Source organism: Macrotis lagotis, chromosome X, assembly GCF_037893015.1.
Source record: "Macrotis lagotis isolate mMagLag1 chromosome X, bilby.v1.9.chrom.fasta, whole genome shotgun sequence".
In the NCBI taxonomy this organism is placed as follows: Eukaryota; Metazoa; Chordata; class Mammalia; order Peramelemorphia; family Peramelidae; genus Macrotis; species Macrotis lagotis.
The window spans coordinates 393660511-393685551 of NC_133666.1; the positions used below are offsets into that span (position 1 = coordinate 393660511).

Sequence of the window (25041 nt, forward strand, 5' to 3'; positions counted from 1 at the left end):
CCATTCACACCTGAGACAGCAAGGAATATGAAAAAAAACTGAAGAAATAGAAAAAATAAAATATCTAATATTTCAAACAACTGACATGGGGAAAATGAACAAGGAGATTTAATTCAAGAACAGTCTTCCTCTGAAAATTATGATTTAAAAAAAAGACATAGACCACATAGATTTCAAGAAACCATAAATGGAAACTGCCTGGATCCCTGGATCTGTAAGAACCAGAAGAAAAAATAAAAATAGAATTAGTCCACCAATATACTTTTGAAAGAGCTCTCAAAAGGACAAAATTCCAGATATTCCTAATCAAAGGAAAAATACTTCACACATCCTGAAAGAAACAATTCAATACCAAAGAAACATAGTCAGACTGGCGCAGGATTTGGCAGCTTCCACTATACAAAAGAAGAGATCTTGGATTATAATATTATAAATGGTAAAGCTATTATCTTAAAAACAAGAATTATTTACCCTGAAGAGTTCAAAAATAGTTTTTTTAAGTTTTATTGATTTTTTTAAAAATCACTTTGGGAGATGGGTAACAAAATAAAACTATAAAATTTAAAATATTTGAAAGAATATGCAAGATCCCACATCTGTAGCATCTACCCACACATACCTCTTTTTAAAAAAATCTTTTTAATTAACAGAAATCTAATTTCTCTCCCTCAAACTCAATTGAAAACAGAGACAGACACAGAGGGAAAGGAAGGAGGGGGTAGAGAGAGAAGAAAAACAAATTCCTTGTGGTAAATATAGTATGCTTAGTCAAACAAAATTAATTCCTTCTGTGACTGTATTCAAAAGTGTTTCATTCAGTATCCTACATCTATCTACTCTCTCACAGAAGGTGATAAACCCAAAAAACTCACTACAAAGTGTTAAGAGAATTCCATTTAAAATATCATGTTGGTTAGTGGTTATCTTTCTTTCTTGAAGAGGACCAAAATGACATTGCTGTGTTGGGATAGAGTGTCTGACTGTGACTGATCAGACCTGTACAAGCTTGGAAGGCTCCACCACAGGTTGAGCACAAATAGCCCTTGTGAACATTTGGGGTAGGTCCTCTAAATTTGCACATGACATTACTTTTGATCAATTCTCTTCCTTATAGGGCACAGTGCCTTCTTTGATGTAGGTATGTGACGTGATCCTTTGCCAGTGTCTCCCATGTCATTCAGTCAATTGCATAGCTCTTCAGAAAGACTTTGAGAATGCCCTTGTATCATGTACCATGTGTCTTTCTGCTGTGAATTCTCCATAAGATAAGCTTTTAGGCAAGTTTTGGCATTCAAATAATGTGGCCAGCCCATTGGAATTGTGCTCTCTGCAGTAGAGTTTGAATGCTGGGCAGTTCAGCTCTAGACAGGACTTCAGTGTCTGCTATCTTCTCCTGCCGGGTGATCTTCAGAATCTCCCTAAGACAGTTCAAATGAAAGTGATTCAGTTTCCTAGAATGGCACTGGTAGACTGTCCAGGTTTCACAGGCATAAATGATGAAGACAGTAAGGTCATTTACTGCTTCCCAAGCAGTCATCATTCATCTTGACTCTCGCTGCCAGTGGACCATGATGACTCTGGAAGAGAGAATGAGACCATCAACTTTGTGTAACTCTGCCTCACTGCAAAATATGGAACTCTACCTAATAAGAAACACACAAGACTCTATAAATACAATTATGAAAATAAATACAGATCTAAATAATGGGAAAATATTATCTGCTCGTGATAAAGATCAATATAATAATGTCGATATAATATAATAAAAATAATAATACCACCTATGTTAATTTATTCAATGTCTTACCAAACAAACTAATAAAAGATTACTTCGTAGAAAAAAAAGAATAAAAATAATATGGAGACAGAAAAACTCAAAATTTCATGGGAAATCATGAAAAAAGTGGGAATAAAGATGGTCTAGCAGTGTTAAAGTTCGGCTGCTCTAAAAAAGCAGAAATTCTTTCTTTTTTTAATGATTTATTTATTTTTACATTGTGAAACTAAACATAAACCTCCCTCCCCCCCAAAAAGAAAGACCTCAAAAGAAATAAAATGAGAGGGAAAAAAGTGAACTTCAGACTGTGTTTAGATATTATCAGTTCTGTCTCTGGGATGGGTTGCATTCTTTATCATAAGTCCATCAGAGAAGTTGCTTCAATGTTTTTTTCCCACGGTTGAAAAGCAGTAATTTTTAAAAACAATTGGGTACTGTTTTAAAAGTACAAAAATCAATCAGTGGCACAGGTACACAACATATAAAAACAACCATAAACATAAACACCCCAGCTACTGGGGCAAGAACTTACTGTATGAAATTATGGAGAAATTAAACAGTAGTATAAAAGAAATTAGATTTTGACCAACACTTCAGGGTGGCTAGGTGGCACAGTGGATAGAGCACTGACCCTGGAGTCAGGAGTACCTGAATTCAAATCTAGCCTCATACACTAATTACCTAGCTGTGTGGTCTTGGGCAAGCCACTTAACCCTATTTGCTTTGCAAAAAAACCTAAAAAAAAAAAATACTTGACCAACACTTCACATATTTTATATACCAAAGTGAGTTCCAAAAAAAGTACTTGACCTAAAAGTAAAAATAAAACAAATTAGAGAAAAATGAAAAAAATACTTATCATAGAATAGAAGTTTATGAACAAAGAATAGAGATCACAGAAAATGAAATGGATAATTTTGATTACATGAAATTTAAAAAGTTTTGCACAAACAAATCCAAAAAAAAATAATTATTAAATGGGAAATTATTCATTGGGGAAAATTTTTTTAGCAACTGTCTCTGATAAAACTTCTATTTCCAAGATCTATGAAGAAATTATTCAGATTTATGAGTCACTCCCCAATTGATAAATGAAGTAAGGATATAAATTGGACAGTTCTTAAGAAAAGAAACTCAGACTAATCATAGACCAGTAAAAAAATACTACAAATAATTAAAAACTAGAGAACTGTGAACTAAGGCACTTCTGAAATTGCATCTTACACCCAACATATTATAGAAGATGACAAAGAAAGAAAATGGTAAATGGAGAGATTATGAAAAAATAGTCACATTGATGCAGTATTGTTGAACCTGTTAATGGGTATGACCATTCTACAATTTTTTATTCATCTCAGAAAGACTTTGAGAATGCCCTTGTATCACTTCTGACCACCATGTGTCTTTCTGCTGTGAATTCTCCATAAGATAAGTTTTTAGGCAAGTTTTGGCATTCAAACAATGTGGCCAGCCCATTGGAATTGTGCTATCTGTAGTAGAGTTTGAATGCTGGGCAGTTCAGCTCTAGACAGGACCAGAAATGGGGAGATAAAAATTTAATAGGTATAGTAAGGTACTCAATTATCTGGGTCTAATTATTATAATTCAGTGATACTATTCCCCAAATTTAATAATTATTTGAAATCCCAAGTAAAATTCTATTTCTTCATGTTCATGCTCATGTAGCTGTTCCTAGGTGGAATGATAACACTAACATTTTATATAGGGGTTCAGGGTTTGTGAAGCACTTTGTACGATTTGGTTCATTTCATCCTCACAAGAACCTGTGAAGTAGATACTAAAGGTAGGCTTGGCCCTGTTTTATCCATGAGGAAACACTCAGACAAGTTAAGGGACTTGCCCTTGGTAACAACAACTAGCAAGGATCTGGGGCTTGCAAGAATTTGACCTGAGAGGTTCTCCTCACTCCAAGAACAGAGCTCTCCCTACCATTCCACACCATCCCTACCAATGGGTATTAAGTTCACCAGAAAGTTCTAAGAACCCCCGCTGATCAGATGCCTCTTTTCTGTCTTACAGAAAGCCAAGGGGGGAGGGCAAAAAATGCCGGAAGGTTTATGGCATGGAGAATCGAGACATGTGGTGCACTGCCTGCCGATGGAAGAAGGCCTGCCAAAGGTTCATTGACTGAAGAGTGGAAGCCTCAAAGGTGCGGGGTGTGGATACCCAAGAGCCTGCCTACAGCTGCCCTTGACGCTCTTTTTCTGCCCTCTCCTTCCACTCCTGGTTTTGAAAAGAGCTTTTCTCATTAACCACAAAATGCACTTGTAGCCAAGGTGAAGCCCTTCAAGAAACCTGGGTGTGGAAGAACAGCAAAAAAAAAATTTTTAAGTAACTAGTATCACCAACCAGTATCCAATCTAGAGCAGCTATAACTTTTTTAAAATTAAAAAAAGTTAACCTTTTGCTCTGTGACTTTCTCACCACCCCAACCCCAGTAGATCTTAAAATTGTACTGTGAACTTCCGTAGCAGTTAAAACAACAAATCCTTCTTTCCCTAGAATGGAGGTATCTTTTGCTATGTTTTCTGACTGACATACCTTCCAAGATTTTTTTTCTGACACTTTAAGAAACAACCCACCACATAAACTACCGTTTATTCAACAGCATTTGTACAAAGAATGGACTCTACTCTGTAATTCCCAATCTGAACAGTCTTGCTTCTCTTTCCCATTTGACTCCTAGGAGCCAAATGTGCTATAGGGACAAACAGCACTCATGATTTCTTTTCCATTTGGGTTTAAGAAAAAATAAAAAAGGCCACACACCAGAAGCCCTGTGGGAGCTATTAACCTGTAAACCCCCTGGGACTTTTAAGAACACAAAAAGATAACAAACGATGGAAATCACCAGCAAATTCAGCCATGAGCTGAGATCAGGAAATCCAATTGTCATCATTGGGAAACATCTGGGAGCCTCTCTTGATTTCCCAAGAAGCTTTTTCTAATTGCTTGGCTTTCTATGATGTAGTGGCCATGCCATGAGAAGCAACATCCTGCTTCTCTCCATGTTGTTACAAATCCATCAAGAACTGGTCCATGTAGCCATCTGGATAACCCTTAATCTTTTTTTCAGGGATGTGATCCAAACCAGCAGCTCAGCTCTGTTTACTATTATTGCTTGTTTGTGAGACTGTTGCCAGCTTAATGGGTCACTAGTCCTTTCCACAAAAAAAAGAAAAAGAAAATTCTACAATTGTTTTCAGCAAAGGTATAAAAATCAGAAATGTCCATACACCTAAACCCTGTGGGGTTGCTTTCAATGCAGGCAGAGCACAGCCTACATAGTCTCATCCATTCTAAAAAGTCATTTTGAGGTTATAAAACCAATTCCTATTTTGAGTGCACTTTTATAGATTTTTATGCTTTTGCATGTCTGGTATATGGGTTAATGAATACTATAGGTCTTTGTAGGGGTTAATGCAAGATGCAGACTTTTATTTTCATCATTTGAAAAATTTGGGGCTATTTATTGATAATTATCTGAGTGGAGAAAATACAATAAACAAAAGGAAAATGCCATGTTGGATGAATAAAAGATGTAATTATAGGAATATCTCTGTTTAGTAGGATCAAGGTTTAAAATAGTTGGGATGTACAGGATCTAAGACCTTAGCTTTAAAAAAAATTCATTTGGGAACTAGACCCAGCCCTACAGTAAGTTAATTTTCCATCCAGTCTAAAACCTATTGCCCTACTAAACAGTTACTCTCTCCTACCCCTGTGCAAAGAAGAATAGCACCTTAGATGGTGCTCAAAAATTAGCAAGGGTCATGGGAATTTTAAGTAAAATTACACAAATGAAGGGTGTAACTATGTTTAGAAATTGCACTCACATACAAATTTCTAAACTGAAATCTTATTATGCCTGATTTCCTTTTTTATATTAAAAAATAACAAAAGGAAGTACAGGTAGGTTGCAGTGTGCAATATTTTGGCCCCCATTATTTATGCTTACTTTTCGGTAAATTTTTGTTTCAGACCCCTCAGAGAGAAACATGGTCCTTTGTTTCTTAATGGGTTAATGATCCACCTGGTTTAATCATTTTTTTCTTTAGTCAGTTCTGCTCTTACTTCTTTAAAAATCCCTTATCTTCAGATATCAGAAAATAGCATTTGTACAACTTTAGCACCATAACTCTTGAGGGGAAAAGTACTTTCTAAACCTTGCTATATTGCATGATGTTCCCTGGGTCAGCCATGGCCCAGTTCCCTAGATCAGTCTTTGAAAAATTCCATCATCATCTCACACATTTATTTGCCCCTGGTTTCACCACCTCCTCAAAAAATAAGTCTCTTCCCTCTCATGTCATTGTACCTACCCTACTACTGTCTTATAACCAAAATGACACTATTCACCTACTCGGTAGGACAGTTTTGTATCTGTTCTGGTTTCTCTTATGACAAGTAATATGATCGGTGATCAGAATGAAGACCTCTGTGACTATAAAATAGAATTTTGTCTACTCTGTAAAACTCCTTGACCTATTTATAGATAGAATTTATTCTTTGGTTTTGTTTATTGGATTTCTTAGGTGATAATGAAGAACTGAATTCTCCGCATTCCATGAGATCTCAGTGTAGGGGAGAACTCTGCATGGGATCAGTTTTTCTGGTCATCATGTTCAACCCCAAGCCCACTCCATGTTCAACTCAACTCCATTGCCTTACCCCTACCCCCAAGGAGATAGTCTCCTGTGGTATAATATTCTCTAGAAGTACTTAAGATCACCTTCCCTCCCCAATTTCAACCATCATCTGCTTTGCAGAACCAGAACAGCTGTAATGAAAGGCATAGGCAGTCCTAGAGCACCTACACAAACTTGGGTTTAAAACAAGTGTTCTAACCTTTTTTGGGTTGGAGACTCTTTTGGCAGAAGTATGGGGACCCCTTCTCAGAATGGTGTTCTAAAAAGATATGGTTATAAAGAAAATGAATTATACTGAAAGACAATTATCAGAAGACCTCAAGTTAAGAACCCCTGGGTTTAAAGCCATCATCATTCATGCTAGATCACCATATATGCCAGGTGTGAGCCATGAAAAAGTCGAGAGATGTTCATCTTAACTCTTTTCCAGACAGCAAGTTTTTACTGGGCACCAGACTGTGTTCCAAGGCCAGGATACACAGTCTGCACTGGTATACTGAACAACCTAGGTCCCCTATATTGGCATGTAACTGGGAGATGTGATGGTTTCCCTGGTTGACCTAAGAGAAAGGGAATTGTGACTTCTTAAAAATAAACCCAGGAAAGGTTGTTCTTGTTGTTTTAAATCCCAAAAAAACAGCTCTTAATCTCCAAAAAGCAAATTCTTTTATCTGATTTAAAGTAGGGTAATTTGGTTATAATTATTTATCTCAAGTGCCAAATTAAACTACACATTCATTTTATAATATTATACATCAACTTATATATAAGTTGTATATCAACTTACTTCTTCATTTGCTGGTTGGAGGAAAAAGAAGGAAAGTTAGAAGTTGACTTCATTCTCAAGGCTCCGACTACCCTCTTGCTTCTTACATGCAATGCACTGGAGCTCTTCCCACACAAAAGGAATGGAAAGAATACAAATTAAGGTCCAAAATCTTTGTGATGGTCACTTTATGATTTTTTACAAAGTTTCCTGTGTTCTCTAGAGAGGGTATTTCTTCACAGTCAACATTGTATTCCCCAAATATCTAAATAGAAAATGGTTCCCTCCATGTACTGTGATCAGCATTATTTATCTTAATAATTCTTATAAAATGCTTTTGCCAAAGCCCCTCAGTGCTTTCCAGTAGAGCTGTACCAAACTTCCTTGAAAAGGATTACATCAAAAGGAGAGAAGAAATTCCCATTGGGGGAACCAGGTGGGAGGTGGGAGAAGGACTCCTGGCAGCACAGGCAGAAGTTCATCTCCCTGGCTCAGATTTGAGTGGTGCTATAACCAAAAATGAATTTAGGGGCTCACCCTCCCACCCCAAATCATGACACCATCATGGTTCTCTGAAAAGAAAACTGACTGCAGGCTCATCAAAGGAAAAGGGAAAGACCTTGAAGAAGAAAAGCTTCCATTACCTGGGTGGAAATGTCACCTCTCTAACTATTGCAAAACCCAACATGGGTGCTGCCACCCCATCATCCCAGACATGTTGGCCACTTTCTCTTCTCTTGCTGGGAGCACCCGGGGCAGTCACAAACAATGAATTCACTCACCGAGCATACTTTGTGCTCTGCAGCATAATTTTGTCCATAAACTGTGACCTGGGAGGCACAGAGGGAGATAAATGCTGTGCTGAGGTGCACTTTTATTACAGAATTGCCTTTCTGGTCATAACTGGTATCTGCAAATGAAACTTTTCAGCTAAGTGATGCAGTTGTTCTAGGCCTTTGTCTTTCCATGAAATTTTTGCAAAAGGATTCATTTGCATGGTATAAATGAGTTCTGAAAATAAAGTCTAACCTATGAACTTTGAAGTTGATAATTAAATAGAAGTAGACTGTCTTTTACTTCACTCTAAGCTACACTGGAAAGCAACTCTCAGTTCTAAATTCAGAGTCAATGCTGCAAAAGCTTTTAATTTTTTTTTTCCCTCTCAAGGCTTCTATAGAAAGGGAAAAATGCAGCATTCATCTAGCCTGAGAAGTGACTAAAATTGTATATAATAGCTCTCTTTTAGACAAGTGCTTTACCATTTACAAAGCACTTTACACACAGTCTCATTTAATCCTGTGAGGGCAGTAGGGCAAGTGTTATTCACCCTCTCCTCTCTTTTAAATAAAGTAGAATACCTTGATAATAGTTGCAAAATAATGTAAATAATACTCATTTCCTCAGGGAAAATTAAAGGGCAGAACATTTGTAAATTAGGTCTGGTGGACTCCTAACAGGAGTAAGAGTTTTAATATGTATTTTTAGTGTTTTTTCTAGTCAAAGCTATGTAGCAAAAATGAAGATGATGTCCGAATTTGGAGAAAAACACACTAATGGAGGCCACTGTCTTAGGTAGCATGCAGCGCCTCCCCTGCCGTGCGTGTCTCCCTTAAGGAATAGGTTTATATTTATAGCTGATCTGAAGTTCTAAGATTGGAATTTGAATCCCAAACAGACATTTCTGCAGCCCTGCAGGTGTTTGTTGACTTTGTATAAAGATTTTCTGAATGTACTTGTAAACATGAAGTTTTGTCATCTCTTTCTACAATCCCTCAGTTAAATAGCTATATCATCTAAATGGAAGTCTGTACACGGAAGCAGTTTAAATGTGTTTTGCACTCCATAGCATGTTGTGGTGCAAACTTAGAAGTACCTCCATGGATAAGGTTCTGCTTTCTTCCAGATACTGTCAAATTTAGATCTATCTTTCTTCCTGTCTTCTGTAGCACTGACCCAAGTAGAAGCCGGGTAAAATTCATGAATATAAATGAGAGCCAAAGGATTCATGAATACCAATGTGACTGTGGAGCATATTATCTCGTGCTCTGAGCACACAAGTCTACTAGAAATTCATCTCCATAAGAAAACAACTACCAGAACTGCACATAACAAACTCTCCACCTTCCTCAAGCCTACAGCAATTTCTCCTTATTAGAACTTCTTGATAGACTCCTTTTGCATCTCAGTTTGCTAGTTCAGAAAGCCTGCAAGTAGCATTAAAACTTTTAGATGCCAGTATTAATACTGAATGACTTTCACCCTGCTAGCTTATGGAAATAAAAGTTACTTTAGACTAATGGGTTTTCCTTATGTAGATTTCAGTCCTACTTTCTAAGTCCCAGGAAGCAGAAATACATGATTTCCCAGGCTTCTATTTGACATAGGAATGGTAATCAAAGGAAGGATTACTCTTCTGATCATTTTTTGTATATAGTTAGTTTTTTGTTTTTCATTTTTGTTTTGCAAGACAATCTCATTCTATGTAACTTTATGTTGTCACATCAGTGTGTAAATTTGCATATCACTAAAATTAACTTAATTTTTTTCAACCCTGTTTCAAAACCTCTGCTCTTCTAAGAAGCAAGAGACTGTGTTAATAAGCTCTGGTGCTTAACCTCTCAAGAGTTCTAGAAATATTTTGAAGATGCCCTGGGCTTTATCAGCAAAGCCTGAATCATCATTGGTCAGAGGAGATGTTATTCATCTCCATGAAGCACATCTAGGTCAGTGTTTTTATTAGGCAAGAAGGAGGAGGAGCAGCCTTTAATGCTAATGATGCAACTCACTCCCTAAACAAAGGGCTTCACCATTTGGACAGTGACTAGTCACTCACTGGGTCTCTTATCTCACTGCAGTAAGAGCAGGAATCAACCAAACCGAAGAAATACAACTAAGAGAATCCCCATGTTTATAGCTCTTCCTTTCCATTACCATTACCAGGACCTAAAATTAAGTACCATCCTAAAAGAAACATTCCCTCTGCCATTTTAAACTAACAACTTTGAAAGAAGCACTTTTTTAAAAAAAATGGGGTATGTATTTACTTGTTTAAGATGCTTAATATGAAGTTTCTAGTTTCCAGGCCTAAAGATGAACTTACACTATGGGAATTGTGAAATTGTATGTAAGATGAGAAATCATTCAACATGGGATGAGATGAGATTTTTAAAATCTCTCTATAGGTCCAAAGATAGAATTTTTGGGGAATCATCAAGATTTGGGACTCTTAGATCCCAGAATTAATTATAATCTCTTTAGTGAGGTCTCTAACAAACCAATGACATGAGAAATATACTCATATGGGATTACAAGTTATAAGAAAGTGACCATATTCTTGAGTCAAGTATATTAATCAAAACAAAATTTTTAATTAAAAATGAGGTTGTTATACTAAAGATTTTAATTCTTTCCTAAATATTTTTGACTTTAAACAATATTATGATAACTATATACTTTGATCAGTTCCATTCCCAGATGCTTCAGATGTATGTCACCTGGTTTTCAGGAGGAAAAAAATAACCTAATCTTAAGTTTGTGGGGCAGTTTATATGGTGCAGTAGATAGTATTCCATACCTGAAGTCAGGAAGACTCATTTTTAATTTAAAATCTGATCCCAACATTTACTAGCTATGTGACCCTAAACAAGTCATCTAACCCAGTTTGCTTCAGTTTCTTCATCTGTAATGTGAGTTGGAGAATGAAATGGTAAACCATTTTTGCCAAGAAAACCCCAAATGGGGTCACAAAGAGTTGGTCATGACTAAAATGACTGAACCATCTTAAAGTACAAACCAGATTGAAGAGAGTAAATACTTGTTAAACGGTCTACATCCTTCAAGGTAACCAGGAAGATAGATGACCATTTGGTCTCAAACAGGCCTTAAAACCTAAAAATTTGAGGGATACTGCTAGAATCTAAGATCACAGATTTAGATCATAGAGCTGAAATTGACATAATTGATTTAGGAAACTGAGGCCCAGACATGAAGTGATTTGCTCAGGGTCACATTAGGTAGTCAATGACAGAGCCAGGATTCAAACCCTATGACTCCAGTGCTCTTTCTACCTTCCAAACTGAGTCCTGGAAAGCTATACACACACACACACACACACAGACACACACACACACACACAAAAACACACACACACACACACATATATATATATATATATATATATATATATATATATATATATATATATATATATATATATATATATATATATATATATACATAGATCTTGGTGATACACAGGTCAAGTTCCCAATTAATTTTTATTACTATTTTTAAACCAAAAATATTTGTTTCACCTAAAGATAGATTGAGCCTTATTGAAGGTATATACAGTATATTCCACAGTCAGAGTCAGCATTGTATCATGTCTCCCTTGGTCTCTCAGTCTTCTGAATTAGAATTGTATGGAGAGGCTGAAAACCTTAGCTATTTAGTGAAGAGAGAAGTCAGTGAGGTCATATCTCAACAAATTATTTTTTAATGAAGATAAATTCAGAAATGTGATCTCCTTGGACTTCTGTCTAAACAAAAGTCATCAGAGCATGATCAAAGTTAGCTCTCCTGTTGGATATAGAGAAAGTAGCACTGGAAAAAACTGCAATTATAAGCTTTCTTAATGATATAACTACCGAGACCACTGTGATGAGAAAGGGGAGGGGGGAGCCCAGGAGAGCTGTTGCACCTTTAGAGCAAGCAGCAAGGGAATCCTCTGCAATTAATGTAAGATAACATAGTTTGCTTTTGAATGCCAAAGTTCATTTTGCCATCCTCTCAGCACTTTCTCCATGATCCTTTCATCTCCCCACCCTACAAGTTTTCACTACGAAATCACTATTCTTACTTGACCAAGCAAAATTCTTGTCATCCTACTGTAAAACTATTAAATTTGTGTATATTCTGGAGCTTCCCCTGAATGTCAAAAGGAGGCTATGTGAAAAAAATACATGTGTGTGTATATTATATACATATATGTATATATATATGTATATACATACTCTGAGGGCAGTAGGGAATTAGTCATGGCTATATCTTAGAAGAGATTAGCTAAAATGTTATTCATTCATTTGGATAGGTAACCTAAATAATTATTAAACCCTATATTAAAATTAAGAACTATTGGTTTTGAAAGACAATATGACTTTGAAATTACTAAGTTTTGTTTTAAAGTAGTCCCTGAAGTTTAAATTGAGAAAAATTAAAACCTGCTCTTTGTGAGAGTCAATTCTGGGGCAGATATACTGGATTGGGATCTATTCTGATCAGGGTAACCTTTCCCAGGAACATTCATCACCCCAAAGCCAACCCAGATCCTGAGATGAGCCAGGGGATCAGCCTCAGAATTAACTCAGATTACAAGAAAAAGGAAACATCTCAGAACTGAGAATGATATAAAAATTAGTTATATAGAGCAGGGGTGTGACAGAGTAAAGTCGAACCAGCTCATGAAAGCTGATTTTTAAAATTTTCAATGTGAGGTTGGCAAACATCAAGTCAAGGCCTGATTTATTGTTTTGTTGGTCTTCTAGACTTAAGAAAGTGATGCATAAATTGTTACTAATGAAGATTAAACTCAAAAGTATGTCACATATACATTTTTAGAGTCACTTGTTAAGCATTTGACAACCCACCCCCATCATAGGGTCACTGTAGAATGGAGAAGGTGCCTGGGGTTTACTTGTCGTCTGGACTCAAACCCCAGGGCAAGCCTCAGTAGAGGGTGATTTAGGTTGGGAAGCTAAGGTTTAACGGACATCCTGTTTAGAGAACTTTCCAGTGCTACTTCAAAAGGAGCATGTAGTCCACTTCTTGGTATGAGAGTTGTCAGATACCTGTATTTTATACACTAGAATTAATCTTCTCAATTTCCAACACATCCCTAACTGAAGTATTTTCTTTACCACTGTCAAAAACAGCTCTGAATAACAAGAATTTTATTCTTTGGGGTGGCTAGGTGGCACAGTGAATAGAGCACCAGCCTTGGAGTCAGGAGTACCTGGGTTCAAATCCAACCTCAGAAACTTAATAGTTACCTAGCCGTGTGGCCTTGGGCAAACCACTTAACCCCATTGCCTTGAAAAATCTTTAAAAAAAAATTTTACTCTTCAAACAGGTCTATGACAAACTAAAATAGAACATGAAAATAAAATATTCTACCTAATTTGTCTGTACTCTTTATATATACTGAAATGTTAGACACCAAATAAGTCCCAAATTGCCAAATAAAAGTTTTTCCTAATCTGAAAAAGTGGGGTTTCTTTACTTCCAGAAGGTTCATTTTTTATGTACCATAGAAGTAAATCAGTCCAAAAGTTAAAAACTAACTGAAATTTTAAAGTGGTGGGGGAAGCAAATAAAAAATATATATAATATTAAGTAAAAAGTTGGATGTTCCCTTTATTGGAATTATCCAAATTCTGGTGTAGTTTTTTAAAAACCACGACAATTCGAACCATAGAAAATAGCTTAAGGAAAATGATAAATGTAATGATTTTACTTCATCCTTCTATTACATTGTCTGTCTTGACCCTTGGCACTCTCTTATGAGGTTTTATCAAAGATATACCACAGGCTTCTGGAGACCTTACATCCCTGCTCCTTACTTTCAAGGAGGTTAATGTAGTACTATCATGGCTCCCATTATGGGAAATTCACAGTTTACTAATTCATATTAATCTAATAACATTCATAAATTCATTGTCCCAAAATTTTCTTCTATAGTAAATAGAATGTTTTAGATATTAGCTTGCTGATGCAATATGTACAGTATCAAAAGGAAAACTGCTTGGTGTTACACCTCCTTGGGGTTGTATCTTTCATGTATACACTAAAATAGAAGCCCATTTTGCAGTCATTGCCAACAACTTTTTGGCTGTGTTGATATTATAAAATTACCTGGACCAAATGCATGGAGAAGTGTATTAATATACATCTGAAGAGTGAATCTTTTTTAATTGATTTGGCACAAACACTATAGCTCTGAAAACCTGAAATTTGCACGCGTGCACGCACACACACACACATACACATACACATACATGTGAAGCTGCAGACTTTTGAAAAAAGTTGATTACATTCTACAGCTCTTTTTAAAGTTCTATCAGGTTTAGCACCATAAACAGTTATTAAGTATGTTTCCAAAGAGTGGCCCCTTTATTAATGCTATCAAAAAATGCTGCATGCAATTCTTAAGTCTAAATATTGCATTGGATTCCCAACAGCCAGTCTATTTTATTCAGAAAATTAATGAATAGATTTAGCAGCTCAGGGAAGAGGTGAAAAGGTTTATGCATTAAGAGAATATCTTCCTTTCTTTTGTTCTGATTTCTGAGAGCTAATTCTTACCTTTCATTTCTGTTGTCTTTTCTCTTAACTGATTATTTTTTAAAGGCAGAACCATCACCACCTTAGAAGTGGTGGCTGAGCTAAAGAAAGAAAAGAATCATCCATGATCTAGATTTTGGCCTTAGTTTCTCTGCTTCCTAGCTAATAGGAAATAAAGAGTTTGAAAGGGGTATGTTTTTTAAGCAACCACTTGATTATCTTCTCTCCTTTGAGTGGCTCAGTCTAATGAACTGAACAGCCTAGCTTACAATGAAATGTTGATGTTTAAGTTATTTATCAAAAGAAACAAACTATGCTACCATGTTTGCACAGGACAGCAGCAACCAATAAGTAACTTGCTGCTGCTACTAAGCAGCTGATTTATACTTCTGGTTCAAGGGAAGGTCCATTGGGGAGGTAAATTGTCATTATGGCAGGTAAGGCAGGTCCCATACCTGATCACTAACTTCCTTCATGGAGGAATTTCTACCTGTCTGAACAGCTTAAGTGATCAGAGAACAGCTCAATGAAAGCACAATCTGCTGTGTTCACCACAAAAAATGTCTGAGTTCTGATAGCTGGCAAAAGCAAGATAATCCGTTGAAATTTAATAATAATTGGATTAGTTGCCAACTCCTACCATTATCATGGGTGTAGGGAAAAATTAAATGCAACTATCAGAGACAGGGTCTTTTATTCCAGAACAATGATCTTATGGAGACCTACACTTAAGAGAATAATTTCATATTTAATCTCCATACACTTCAGGGCATAGTCAACCCTCCAATACACAGGAAAATGGACTAACTTTGATTGTTAGGATAAGCAATGTCTTCTCCAGTATAATCACTTTAGTGTAATCATCATGAAAGGAGAAGGCAGCAGCTATAACCTCAAAATGTTCTTAAACACCTCTACAAGCCTGCAAAAACTTTCTCCTCCTTTGGAAATCAAAATATGAGGTGTTCTGGCTATGCCTACTACAGATTATAACATTGTGTAGAGAGTAGAAATTGCCCCCAGCCCCCTTATTTTGCTGCTGCCTAAATTCATGTTACAAAACATCCCAAAATATCAGCATTATCTAATGAGAGGAATTCATGATGAAAACTACCATTTTGTGATGGTATCTTAAAACATTCTTTAGCTTCTTGAACATTGATGGTTCTGACTTTTACCAGTGTCTGGATAAGAAAAAGAACTTGTTTGTATATTCACTGAATATTTTTGGAAACCCCCTTCAACCATTGTTGGAGAGCTTTAGAAGAGATTTAGCAACATAATATGAATTTTAGGGACTAGGGCAATTAAATCTTAAGAGCTCAATACCCTGAAAATATTCCTGTTTTATGGCTTCAATCACATAGGGATTGGGATTATATGTTAGATATTCAAAGTATACTATTCATTACTAAATGTTTCCTTGCAACAGAAATTTCTTGGTATGCCCTAACTTTCCTATTTTTCTACACTAAATGATTAGTAAATATTCTGCCATTGAGACATATTCTATATTGAGTAACCAGGTCCTGATACAGTTTCCAGCATGCTAACTATATCAGTTACCCAATAGACTTTTTAAAAGAGCTCAGGATAAGAAGAAATTTGCTAGGTCCCAAAGGGTTCATGAGCACTATCAAATGCAACTACTGAGAAGGAATCAGTAGCATTTTTCAGATGGGGGTTGGATGGGAGGGCATGATGACTATGACAAATCTCACCTACACCCTACCCATACCAAGGTTTTTAAAAAACCTCTGCTCCTGAAAAACCAAGCCATCTTTTAGCTAATTTCAAACACCAAATCCAAAACCTACAGTGTAACAAAATTATTATTTGTTTTAAGTATGAGATAGAATGGGATACATAATAGATAGAAAAGCTAGCCAAGAAAAATCTAGATTTAGGGGTGATATCTATGTGATGGAGAACAAAAAGACAAAAGAATAAAGGAAAAGTAGCTAATCTCCCTATTATCATTAAAGTGACACTTTCTGTTAATTAGGCACTGATTTTGAAGTTCAATAGTTAGATCTTTGGAAATATGATGTGATGGGGAAACTGATGGTGAAGAACTTGCTTACAAAAGTCTTTAATATAGTGAATGAATGTAAAGAGTTCCAAGCTATGCATTTTCATACTTTTCATCAAGCAACATGTATTTTATATGGAGTCCAAGTAAGCTTTTTTTCATAGATGTTTATCATTATTGCAAATGGTACATAAAAACCTTAACTGCATGTCCTCACTGGGAAGGTTAGACACCCATCTATCTAGTTTTTTGAGCTGATGTGTTTTTTAAAGTCACAGTGCATTTAACTTCAAACTATTGCTTTTGTGTAATATACAAGTCCAGCCATTTTAGTGGGAAAAAAGACAAGTGTTTTTTTCTATTTTACCTTGGAGCAAAATGCTGACTGTATTAAGTATATTCTTTCTTCAACAAGTGTGATAACTCGGGACTCCAAACTGTATACAGTTTGTAGGTACTTGCATAGGATAGCTGCAATATAAATGCAATAGATGTGTTTTTTTTTCCTTGTGGTGTTTTTTGTTGTTGTTGTTGTTGTTTTTAAGTCCTGGATGGGAGGGCAGGAATCTGCTCTAAAAGGTATAACATGAAAATATTTTCCTTCATTAAAAGGAAATCACTGATGGTTTTTTTAAAAAAAAAATTACCAAGGAGACATTTTCCTTTGTTTTCAGAATTCTATATACATCATGTGCCCTTTTCCTCATCCAACTTGGATATTTCTAGTCTTCTAACATTTCCCCATTTGCTCCTTTATCAGGACTTGTCTGTGTTGCTTAGTGTTGAAAAATACTCTTCTTCATTTGCCCATTAATAGGACACTCAGACTGTTTGATCCCCTTGCAATCCTGACCCTGCTTTATGTCTAGAAAGACAGTTTCTCAACCATCTGTGACTGCTGTTTCATTTCACAATTCACTTTTTAAAAATATGAGAAAAAGAGCTTCCAAACCTGATACTTTGGGTTATACTGGATATATTTGTTATATATTTAGAAGGTCTGGGGGGCATGGGTATCTTTTTATATGATTTTTAGCCAAATTCCAGTGTTCTGATGATTACTTTTCTGGATATCTAATTGTAAATATAGCCTGTAAAGATTCAGGTTAAGAAACTTTAAAATGACTGTTCATTGGCTCTGTGCTAGCTTTTGGCATATTGTACATAGATTAGATTTAAAAGCTTAAATGTTGGTGTTTTTTTCTAAATACTCTAAAAAACTATTTTGAATGTTTTGGGGGGTTCTTTGTTTTCGTTGCTTTTCATTGTTTTGTACTTTGTGTGTTGGTAAAAATAAATACATGTTTCCTAAAGATTTGACACCAGGAGAGAAAAACAACATCAACAACAACAACAACAAACTGGTGCTGTCTGGATTGTGAGAACAATTTTAAATGGAAAGTTTATGATTTAAAACTGTCCGGTTTTAAATTTAAACAACAATTAAGCTGCACTTTTCCCAAGAGACCAGCCACAGTCTACCTGAAATGGGCTTTCAGAGGACCATCAAATGTTTACAATTTCTTTTGCCCATTGAAGTGTAAAATAAAGAAATGACTCCTTCCTCATTGTTGCATATTTGATACATTAGGGACTTGGGAGCATTCAATTTAAGTAGAAAAAACAGTTTGTAAGAAAACCATTTAGTGGGAGTTCTCTAATCTTTGGGATTTCAGATTTTGTGATGCGTGGATGTACCAATAAACATACTGTTGCTTCTCTTGTCTAAACACGTCTCTGGCCTATGTTTATTGTTTATGGTTATGCCAAGAGTGGTTGTCAAATGAATCTGGTCCAGGTCCTGTCCTTTCAGCCAGTCCATTCTGGCAATTACAAGGATGTCTGCAGACCAAGAATCTAAATGCACTTGTATTCATTACCACGAAGTCTAACTTTCCCATAATAAAAAGATTTGTGTATCTGTTTCTAGTTGTCAATTTATTTAAACAAGAATAGATTTAATGCTTCCCAAAGAAGTAATTGGAGGTTTTCATTTTAATATTTCCAGTAGATCTAGGATCATATCAGTGTGGGTAGTCCTTCCATTCATTCAAATGTTGATTCTATCATAGGATCATAGATTTAGAATGAGAAGTCATATGGTCTAGTCCCCATGATCATCTTACAAATGAATAAACTGAGGTTCAGAGAAGTGATTTAACTAGGGTCATAGCTAGTAAGAATATGAGGTGTTCTACAGACTATACCATGCAGCCTCTCAATATCTAAATGGCTTTTGCCTTTGTAATCCTTTTCCATTCTAAATCTGTTAACCTGAGATCCTCTCATAAATCTTCCACAAGGAGTCCAATCAATATTCTAGACCCTTTCTCTATGTCTTGATATCACATAGATAGCAGTATACTTGTAAAGTGGTCTGACTCCTTTGTGGTGTGACTCTTGCAATCATGTCTCTATCTGAAAGATTTATATTACTTTAAACAGTAAAAATCATACAAAGATCTGACTCTCACATACTGGTATACCCTTGCTATACAAACAATAAGAAAAGATCAGATTTTATCTTTATTTATACAAATGCAAATAATAGGCAATCCTTCACAATACTGTCTTAGGAAGTACAATTTAGAATTATACTTAGGGCAGTGAAGGGACATTTGGAGCAAGTAAGCAAGGAAAACCCCAAGTTAGTGAAGAAATATTTTTGAACAGCATTGACCAACAGTACTTGACAACTTGTAATTTTAAAACAAACAGAAATAGATTTTTTTCTATGCTGATGTTACCTAAAGATCCATGTTTATAGTAAACTCTGTTGTCTGGCATTGTTAATTGAACCATTAATTATCATTTCCCACTACATAGAGAACCATATAATATCAGAGTTGAAAGGGACCCTTGAGATCATAGTCTACATCAGAATTGGAACGTCAGTTTTTCCTGTAATATGCCCTGCTAATGATTGCACAATCCTCATCTGAAGAGCTCTGATGTAACTCCCAAAGTATCCAAGCCTACTTTGGAGCACCTCTAATTACCAGTAAGTTCTTCAATACAGTAAATCCATATCTGCCTCCTGATAACCTCCATAAATTACTGGTCCTAGATCTGCCCTTGGGAATAGAGCAGGAAAAAAGCAATCGATCTTCCAGATAGCCCCTTCAAATGCTGGTATTTGTCATGCTGTCAATAGCTATGCCCCCCTCAATTCCATCTCTAGGCTAAATATCCTCACTTTCTTCAAACAATCTTCATGTGACTTTTTAATGACCTTACCATTGTGGTACCCTCTTCTGAGCATGTTCCAGTAAGTTTCTTAAATGTGATGCCTAGAATTTATATGTGCTTTACATTTTAAAAAGCTCTTTTTACATAAACTTTTTCATTTGATATAAAATAGCATATTGGAACTCTGTTTTTGGATATTATACTACTGTCAATGCAGCCTAAGCTTGCATTCTTTGTTATTGTTACCTCACACTGCTGACTCCTATCAAGCTTAGATTCTAAAATACTCAGATTTCATATGAACAATCATTTAGTAAGAGTAGTCAATAATCAACTTAATTTTTTAGGTCTCCTGTGTCTATCTCTCAAATCCTATTAATTATTCAACTTACTTTTTTGAAGCCAAGATCAGTACCTCTTATATTTATCCTTACCAAAGTTCATCATGTTAGGTTTAGCCCATCATTTCTGTCAGAATACTTTCTGAATCCTACTCTCCACTTCAATGTTTTAACTGTCTCTACCAGTCTCATATCATCTTTAAATTCAATAAATGCTATGATGCCTTTATTCCAGTCATTGATTTTAAAATGTTGAATAGATGAGGACTAGGCTACAATTCTATTACATTCTTCTAAACACCCATGGGGGGTGATGTTGAGGAAAATTAATATTGTGCTATATTATTTAATATCCAATATTTCTCTGTAATACAAACTTTCCCGAGTTTTTGCAGACACCACTTCTAAAAGACAGGCAATTTCTGAAGGACTCGATTGAGTAAGGTGATCACTTCCAACATCAGAGGCATCTGCACCTTAACCACTCCTGCAGACCTGTCCCAATTGGGACACTTTCCTCCCATCACTCCAGTCCCCTTCTGTTTTGTAAGAAGAAGCCAACCTAGGGGGCGGGGCAGCTAGGTGGAGCAGTGGATAGAACACCAGCCCTGGAGTCAGGAGTACTGGAGTTCAAATTTGGCTTCAGACACTTAATAATGACCTAGCTGTGTGGCCTTGGGCAAGCCACTAAACCCCATTGCCTTGCAAAAAAACTAAAAAACAAAGAAGCCAACCTGAACTAAGCCTTCCCCAGAGGTCATGTCCCATGTCCTTGCTTTTTCTTCTCCAAAGTTGGGGGTGACTTGGTCTACAAGAGAGAAACCAAGCTGGGGAGATCCTGATTAGGGTGATTTTCTTCTGCTAGCCAAGATTTTTAGGTCTTGGCTCTCATAAAACAACTAGCATTCTTTACATGACAGAGAGATAATCAGTCACATCTGAAGGTCAGCCCACTTTCCCTAGTTTTGGATTAATCCTTTCACCTGAAAATTAGTCCTGCCCCTTCCCCGAAAGATAAAATAAGAGGGAGAAGCTGAGAACTATTAACCCACCCTTCTCATTAAAATGTCCATCAACTGGGATTGCCAGGAGAAGTCCAAATGATGTGCAATCAGACATTCAGAAGGAAAAGACACCTAGGCTTAAAAGACCCTGCCAACCTTCACTCTTTGAAGCAAATGGTGACAAACCAGAGATCCTTTTATTAATAGGTTTGGAGCCCTATTAATAATCTCTGGGGCAGCTAGGTGACATAATGGATAAAGCGCTGGTCCTGGAGTCAGGAGCACCTGAATTCAAATCTGGCCTCAGACATTTGATATTTATTAGCTGTGTGACCTTGGACAAGTCACAACCCTATTGCCTTGCAAAAAAATAAATAAATAAATGAGTATCTCTTGGCCTGGAGGATTATCTCCAAGATTACCTTTTGGTTAAATTTCACTCATGACAATGTTCAGTCAGTTCCAAGTTCAAATAAATATATTATCATCTGTTTTACACATGCCCATCTTGTCCACAAAGATAACATGAAAGATTTTGCTAAATGTCATGCTAAAATTCTACTGAGTTATCTCTATGACATTCCCCTGATCTATCAGCCTAGTATCAAGAAGGTTAGTCTGCCTTTTTGTTCTTAATCAATCCATGTTGACTCAAAATGGATAATGCATGCCTTGGTAAAGACTTGAAAGCCATTCTTTAATTATATTTTTCAGAATTTTGCTAGGAATTGAAGCCAAGCATTTGAAGAATTCACCCCTTTTTGAAAATAAGATATTTGGCTATCTTGAATTCTATCATTCATTTTACCTTCCCCATAATTTTTCAAAGATCATCAACAAATGAGCTATACAGGTACAACCCTGAAAGTTGACTGTGCTTCAACAGGGTCCATCGTGCTAAATAAACCTTAGGATGGCAGTCAGAAAACATTTATTAAATGCTTACTATGTATTGGGCTCTGATGCTTACTATGTATTGGGTTCTGAGATAGGTTGTGAGGAAAAGCAAGAAAGAGTTTTCAAGGAGTTCGGGGATACAATGCACCAAATTCCTAAAAGGACCCAAGAAGATAAGCACAATGAGTAAGAAGTGAAAACTACCAAAACCAGAAAACCATAACAAGGTCTGCGGGTGACTCTGACATAAAGCAAGACTGGCTCTCTGCTTTTAAATAAAGGAAAAAATGTTTGCTACCAAATAACATAAAAGTTTGAGCTTCTCAATCATTTCCAAATTGTGCCACCTATACTTTGTCCATCCTCCTCATCTTCCTTCCACCAGAATATGTATTCTGGAACCCAGGTCAGGTTAATATGTTAGTACTTGCCCTTTTCTCCTCTCTAGGACCTATTTGTGATTTTTTCCCCCTCCATTTTTTTCAACCACATGCAAATTCAGTTTTCAACAATCATCTTTTATAAGGTTTTGAGTTTCACATTTTCCTCCCTCCCTTCCTTCCCCCCCCACCTCTGACAGAAAGCAATCTAATAAAGGTAATTCATATATGACTATGTTACACATATATACATATTAATCATGTTGTGAAAGAAGAATCAAATCTAAATGGGGGAAAAACATAATATATAAGAGAACTTTTAAAAATTAAAGATAGCAAACTTCAGTCTGCATTTAAAGTCCATGGTTCCTTCTCTGACTATGGTGGTATTTTTCATCTCAACAATTGTCTTTGATTATTGTATTGCTGAAATAAACAAGTCTGCCGTAGTTGATCACACAATGTTGCTGTAAGTGTGCATAATGTTCTTCTGGTTCTGGTCACTTCACTCTGCATCAGTTCAGGCAAGTATTTCCAGGCTATTCTGAAGTCCTGACCCTCAATTTCTTTTAGAACAATAATCTTCCATCATATTCATATACCACAATTTGTTCAGTCATTCCGTAATTGATGGACATTCCCTCAATTTCCAGTTCTTTGCCACTACAAAAAGAGCTGCTATGAATATTTTTGTACATGTGGATTTTTTTATCCTTTTGTGTGTTCTCTTTGGATACAGACCCAGTAAGGGTATTGCTGGATCAAAGGGTATGCATAGTTTATTGCCCTTTGACCTAATTCCAAATTGCTCTCCAGAAAGGTTGTATCAATTCACAACAAAAATTCATTAGTGCTCCAGTTTTCTCACATCTCCTCCAATAATGATCATTTGCCTTTTAGTCTTATTGGACAATTTGATAGGTGTGAAGTGGTACTTCAGAGTTGTTTTAATTTGCCTTTCTCTAATCAGTAATGATTTAGAGCATTTTTCATATAATATAGATAGCTTTAATTTCTTCATCTGAAAATCACCTTTTCATACTCTTTGGGGAATGATTTATATTCTTATAAATTTGACTCACTTCTTTATATATTTTGGAAATGAGACCTTTGCCAGAAACACTAACTGTATCTCTGAGGAATCATGTCACACCTCTCAGATTGGCCAATATGACCAGAAATGATAATGATCAATACTAGAGGGAATGTGCAAAATCTGGGACACCAATTAATTGTTGGTGGAACTGTAAACTGATCCAACTATTCTGGAGAGGAATTTGGAATTATGCCCAAAAGGTAATAAAAATGTACATACCCTTTGGTCTATACCCTGAAGAGATCATGAAAAAGAAAAAAAAAACACCACAAGTACAAAAATATTCATAACAGTTCTGTTTGTAGTGACAAAGAACTGGAAATCGAGGGGATGTCCATCAATTGGGGAATGGCTGAACAAATTGTGATATATGTAAGTGATGGAATACTATCATTCTATAAGAAATCAGGAAGGATAGAATTTCAGAAAATCTTGGAAAAACTTGTATGAATTAATGCTGAGTGAGATGAGCAGAATCAGAAGAACATGGGGTGATAATCAACCTTGATAGATGTGCAATGATCAGGGAAAATTTTAGGGGATCCATGATAGAGAATATCATCAATATCCAGAGAAGAAAGACCAAAGATTATTATCTTCAATTTCTAAAAAGTTGTCTTCAGTATTATATAATTTTTCTATCTCTAATATTTTCTTCCTTATGGAAATGATTTTTTTTCTCTCAACACATTCAATTTTGATCTATACATATCATGGAAACAAATATAAGGACTATATATCAGATTGCCTTCTATGGAGGGAAAGGGGAGGGAAGGGAGGAAGGGAGAAAAATTGTAAAATTCAAAATCTTGCAAAAAAATGATTGATAGAAACTACTTTGTATATTATTAGATAACAAATAAAATATTACTTAATTTTTTTTTTAGGTTTTTACAAGGCAAACGGGGTTAAGTGGTTTGCCCAAGGCCAAACAGCTAGGTAATTATTAAGTATCTGAGTACCTGAACTCAGGTACTCCTGACTCTAGGGCCAGTGCTCTATCCACTGCACCACCTAGCCACCCCTAATTTTTTAAAACAAAATAAAATTTTATGTCTCAATGATAAAAAAAAGAAAAATTGTAAAAATTGTTTCCAAACTTACTACTTTTGTGCTACTTTTCCAAACTACTTTTGTACAAAAACTTTTCAATTTAATGTAATCAATATTGTCTATTTTGCATTTTATAATGTTCTCTATCTCTTCTTTGGTCAAAAGTTGTTCCCCTTTCCATAGATCTTTACAGATAGATCATTTCCTTGTTCTCCCAATTGACTTATGGTATCATCTTTTTATGTCTAAATCCTGTACCCATTTCAACTTTACCTTGGTATACGGTGTGAGGTTTTGTCTAGTGTCTGCCAGACTATCTTCCAGTTTTCCCAGAAGTTTTTATCAAAGAATGGGTTTTTATCTCAGAAGCTGGATTTGTCAAACAGTAGATTACTTATGTCATTTACTACTGTTTCTTTTGTACCCAATCTATTCCATTGATCCACCACTCTTATTTCTTAGCCAGTACCAAATAGTTTAGATGATTGATGCTTTATA

The 25041-nt window shown here is 35.9% G+C and overlaps 1 protein-coding gene across 4 annotated transcripts in view; it reads left to right on the top strand.

Annotated features, from left to right (window-relative positions):
- ZNF704 (zinc finger protein 704) overlaps window positions 1–18502 on the top strand; it is a 321346-nt gene extending 302844 nt beyond the window's left edge. For all 4 annotated transcript variants that reach the window (XM_074202917.1, XM_074202918.1, XM_074202919.1 and 1 more), the window contains one exon: window positions 3818–18502. In XM_074202917.1, the coding sequence (XP_074059018.1) occupies window positions 3818–3929 (112 nt within the window). In that variant the 3' untranslated portion in view covers window positions 3930–18502. The remainder of the gene's footprint in view (window positions 1–3817) is intronic.
- The last annotated feature ends 6539 nt before the right edge of the window (window positions 18503–25041 follow it).